Here is a 5,043-nt window from a genome sequence, read left to right as displayed (position 1 = left end):
GAAGTACCTAAGATGATGTAACGAACTGATTTTGTATGTCTGCTCGCTACGAGATTCGTGCGGCTAGCTCAGAAGATTGTGTGTTCGTCCCACCAAATTTATATGACGTGATTGCCCGTAGATCAGTGAGAAAACAAAGTGTTCAAATGGTAACAGTGGGATTTATTCTCGTGGTATTGGTACAGCGGGTGTGTGGCTATGCTGGTTTCTGTATCTCCTTGTTCTGGTTCCGCCGGCTGCTGGTGCTCCTCCTTCTGGCTTCTCGACGCGTTGACTCGTCCTCCTCTGGATCCTGGGTCTCGGGACGCTCGTAGTGGCCGCCTCTGCTTGCTTGCCGACGCGTTGCCTCGGGGTCGCTTGTTGCGCCTTAGACCCGCAGAGAATTCGGCCTTGTGGGCTTAGGGAAGCGTCACCGTTCTCAGACTAGGGTGAACAAGCCTTGCTCTCCAGGCTGACGCCTTTCGAGGCAATACTGCCCCTTGCTCTGTCCCGGACGGTCCCGCTAGGTTCTTGCTCAGTTCGCGCTGACAGTCAAGGCTGCCGCCCGGAGGCTGTCTAGCGGTTCACTTCGCTTTACGCCTAGCGCAGACGAACGTTCCACCCGGCTTCACCCTAATGCGTGACGTCCGCGACGCTCCTGCGCTCCCCAATGAGCTCCGCGCGGCGATGGTAACGTGGCTGCCGGAAATGTCTGCTGGCGTCGCTGTCGATGTCCTCTGCGCTGTCTTCTGGCCAGTATCTCGTTGTTCTGGCGCTCGGGGAGCTGGGCGGTCGCTGCTCGGGAACTTCGCCGGTAATCGCAGGGCTCTCCAGGCTGACGCCTTTCGAAACCACAAATCGATCTACCGCTCGTCCGTCACGCCAGGTCCTGCTTGGTCGGGCAAGGTACGCTGGGTCGCAGACAACTTTCCTCCCCAAGCTGACGGCTCTTCGTCGTAGGACTCTTTTGCTTGTCTCTGACAGACCCGCCGGGCGACTCGCCAGGGTGTGGTCGTGACAAAGTTAGAAAACAAACGCCTTGACTTAGCCGCGTGATGCCTTTCAGAACTCAGCCACCTGTGTCTCAATTCGGAGATTCCTGATGTCCTAATCCGACGTGGCGATCTTGCTCCTTCTATGCTTCCCACGGCGCTGCTTCCGACGACTCGCTTGGTTGTAGCTCCCTCGTAGATTACTTGCTTGACTGATTGCTCACTTGGTACTTTGACTGATCTTGAAGGCTTGACTCCACTTGATCGACTGATCCAGCTGCCAGCGCTCTGCGGCCTTATATAGGGCCTCCACGCACCGTTATTTCCCTTTTGCGCACGGCCCGCTGGATCTCTCCACTCTGGGTCCAAAGTCCGTGCCTCCTGGATGACCCACTTGTCCTTTATGTAGCGCTTCCAATAGATGTTCCGCCCACTGCCGCCGTTCCGCTGATTCCCGTGCCGCTTGTGGCACGCCTGTGTGCCGCTCCACTGTCGAGATGTGGCACTTCCTCTCCCGGTCCAAAGTGCACGGGAGAGTCCAAAGTCCAGTGGAGTTCCGTTATCCTCTTCTGCATACGGCACTCTTGCTCTGCCCGCGAAGTCTCCATTCTCTCTCGATCTCCATCCTTGGTCTCCAATCTCTCTCGCTCTCCTTCATTGGTCTCCAAACTCTCTCGCTCTCCATCCTTGGTCTCCAATCTCTCTCGCTCTCCATCATTGGTCTCCAAACTCTCTCGCTCTCCTTCGTTGGTCTCCAAACTCTCTCGATCTCCACCCTTGGTCTCCAAACTCTCTCGTTCTCCCCGCCGCGCCGTTACTACGCGAATTCGCCGCGTATCTGGTAAGCGGCCGGCCATCTGCTGCTGCTTCTATTTGTGGGGAGTTATTCAACTCCTCACATTCCCCCCTTACTTCGGGAAACATTTAAGACTGGTTCCTACTCTCCGGCGTTTCCTTGCTTATCCTAGCCTTTGAGTCCTTGTGATTCCCGCGGCGCTCCCTCGTTGCTCCCTCGATGCTCCCTCGACGCTCTTAACTCCCTTGAGTTTCTACAGCGGGGGTCATCCTCCTCGTAGCAACTTTAAATCTCCCTCGCCGATATTTCCTGTGTTCCCACTGGGACATCGATACTCCTGGGCTATCGATCACCAGCTCGCTGCTCATTGCTGCGTCTCACTCCTTTTCATGTTTCCTCCGCCTGGTCACACCATTCGTGCGTGATCGATATTTATTCGCATATCGATACCGACGGTGCGGCGTTGCCACCTGCTCGTTTGCGATATTTTCACCTTGGCCGATATTTCCATTGTCGTGTGCCCATCGATCGCACTATCGTCCAGTGCCAATCGATCGCCTATCGAGGCGCCCCCTTCCCTGGCTCGTGGTGATTTTGCAATTTTCATGGGTAAGTTCCTTTTACATTTCCTCTACTCCTTCTCATCTTATCCTTCTCTCTCCTTTCGTCCTCTCTCGCCCTTCACTCGTCCTCTATCGGCTGCATCGGACTCCATTTTGGCAGCTCTCGAGAGCGGGTGCGGAGAGGACTTCGCATTCACTTTGCAACCGGGACAGCAGGTAAGTAATTGGCGTTCATTTCTTCTTCCTGGACTAAGACCATTCGACTTACAGGTTGCTGGAGTGGCCCATGCATGCCCCGTTCTTCTTCCAGCCACCCCAATCCAACTCTGGGCCCCGTACCCCTTCTCTTGTTGTTTTGGAAAACCCTTGTGTTGTTTTGTGATTTTTTTTTTATTTATTGTGCGAAAACCCGGATGCCCGCGACTCCGAGCCTCACCCGGTATCTCCTCCCGCCATCGCAGACCAGGACGCACCGCCTGCCGCCCTTCCGCCGTGCCGTCGCGACCGCGGGTGCTTCCTCAATGCCCACCGGCCACTCGCTCCTGGCGACCTCGCGCCAACCGCCTTCCTCCGGCGCCGATACCTGCCGCATGAACTGCGGCCGCGGGCGCGTTGATCCGGGCGTCGAATTTTGTCGTTGTAGTGGAGGCCTTTGGGTGGCCGGTGGCTCGGGCCACACCCATGGTCCTTTCTCCGGTGACTCCGCCTCCCCCGTCGTTACCGTCGTCGCCGGTGTTGGCGGGCCCGTGCTTGGTGTCGGCGGGACCCATGCATCCTGTCGGCTCCTCGTCCGGGGGTCTCGAGGGTTCACCTTCGGTGCCCCCTCCTCCCATATCCTGGGCACCTCCGTCGTCGGTCCTGTCGCGGGCCCCTCGGGCCACGTCCACGTCACCGTCTGCTGCCGCCACCGCATACCCTCGGCCTCGAACGCCCGTGTGCTGTGGCTCACGTGCGCGGCCGGCACCTCCGTCCGCACCACCGACGGCTCGTCCGCCCTTGCCTGGTGGACGTCCTCCTCCTCCGGTTGCGGCATCGGCTGCGCGGTCGACTCCTCGCTCGGCGTCTGCTCCTCAGGTCGTCGTGGCTCCGCGTATCGCGGCGTGGGTGGCCGGGCCGGCCTCCACGGCGGGCGCCAGATGTAACGAACTGATTTTGTATGTCTGCTCGCTACGAGATTCGTGCGGCTAGCTCAAAAGATTGTGTGTTCGTCCCACCAAATTTATATGACGTGATTGCCCGTAGATCAGTGAGAAAACAAAGTGTTCAAATGGTAACAGTGGGATTTATTCTCGTGGTATTGGTACAGCGGGTGTGTGGCTATGCTGGTTTCTGTATCTCCTTGTTCTGGTTCCGCCGGCTGCTGGTGCTCCTCCTTCTGGCTTCTCGTCGCGTTGACTCGTCCTCCTCTGGATCCTGGGTCTCGGGACGCTCGTAGTGGCCGCCTCTGCTTGCTTGCCGACGCGTTGCCTCGGGGTCGCTTGTTGCGCCTTAGACCCGCAGAGAATTCGGCCTTGTGGGCTTAGGGAAGCGTCACCGTTCTCAGACTAGGGTGAACAAGCCTTGCTCTCCAGGCTGACGCCTTTCGAGGCAATACTGTCCCTTGCTCTGTCCCGGACGGTCCCGCTAGGTTCTTGCTCAGTTCGCGCTGACAGTCAAGGCTGCCGCCCGGAGGCTGTCTAGCGGTTCACTTCGCTTTACGCCTAGCGCAGACGAACGTTCCACCCGGCTTCACCCTAATGCGTGACGTCCGCGACGCTCCTGCGCTCCCCAATGAGCTCCGCGCGGCGATGGTAACGTGGCTGCCGGAAATGTCTGCTGGCGTCGCTGTCGATGTCCTCTGCGCTGTCTTCTGGCCAGTATCTCGTTGTTCTGGCGCTCGGGGAGCTGGGCGGTCGCTGCTCGGGAACTTCGCCGGTAATCGCAGGGCTCTCCAGGCTGACGCCTTTCGAAACCACAAATCGATCTACCGCTCGTCCGTCACACCAGGTCCTGCTTGGTCGGGCAAGGTACGCTGGGTCGCAGACAACTTTCCTCCCCAAGCTGACGGCTCTTCGTCGTAGGACTCTTTTGCTTGTCTCTGACAGACCCGCCGGGCGACTCGCCAGGGTGTGGTCGTGACAAAGTTAGAAAACAAACGCCTTGACTTAGCCGCGTGGTGCCTTTCAGAACTCAGCCACCTGTGTCTCAATTCGGAGATTCCTGATGTCCTAATCCCGAACGTCTCGACGTGGCGATCTTGCTCCTTCTATGCTTCCCACGGCGCTGCTTCCGACGACTCGCTTGGTTGTAGCTCCCTCGTAGATTACTTGCTTGACTGATTGCTCACTTGGTACTTTGACTGATCTTGAAGGCTTGACTCGCACCGTTATTTCCCTTTTGCGCACGGCCCGCTGGATCTCTCCACTCTGGGTCCAAAGTCCGTGCCTCCTGGATGACCCACTTGTCCTTTATGTAGCGCTTCCAATAGATGTTCCGCTGATTCCCGTGCCGCTTGTGGCACGCCTGTGTGCCGCTCCACTGTCGAGATGTGGCACTTCCTCTCCCGGTCCAAAGTTCACGGCACTCTTGCTCTGCCCGCGAAGTCTCCATTCTCTCTCGATCTCCATCCTTGGTCTCCAATCTCTCTCGCTCTCCTTCATTGGTCTCCAAACTCTCTCGCTCTCCATCCTTGGTCTCCAATCTCTCTCGCTCTCCGTCATTGGTCTCCAAACTC

The 5,043-nt window shown here is 57.9% G+C and overlaps 1 protein-coding gene across 1 annotated transcript; it reads left to right on the top strand.

Annotated features, from left to right (window-relative positions):
- The first annotated feature begins 2,381 nt into the window (after nucleotides 1-2,381).
- Nucleotides 2,382-4,809, top strand: LOC139354955 (uncharacterized). Its single transcript, XM_070999232.1, has 2 exons — nucleotides 2,382-2,546; nucleotides 2,601-4,809. Exon 2 carries the CDS (start codon nucleotides 2,621-2,623, stop codon nucleotides 3,470-3,472), a length of 852 nt encoding a protein of 283 aa, XP_070855333.1. The 5' UTR covers nucleotides 2,382-2,546; nucleotides 2,601-2,620; the 3' UTR covers nucleotides 3,473-4,809.
- Nucleotides 4,810-5,043: the final 234 nt, after the last annotated feature.

This window comes from Drosophila suzukii, unplaced genomic scaffold (genome assembly GCF_043229965.1).
Source record: "Drosophila suzukii unplaced genomic scaffold, CBGP_Dsuzu_IsoJpt1.0 scf_5, whole genome shotgun sequence".
NCBI classification, from domain to species: Eukaryota; Metazoa; Arthropoda; class Insecta; order Diptera; family Drosophilidae; genus Drosophila; species Drosophila suzukii.
Note: the sequence above shows the minus strand (reverse complement) of the source record. Positions and strands in the feature narration are given on the sequence as shown.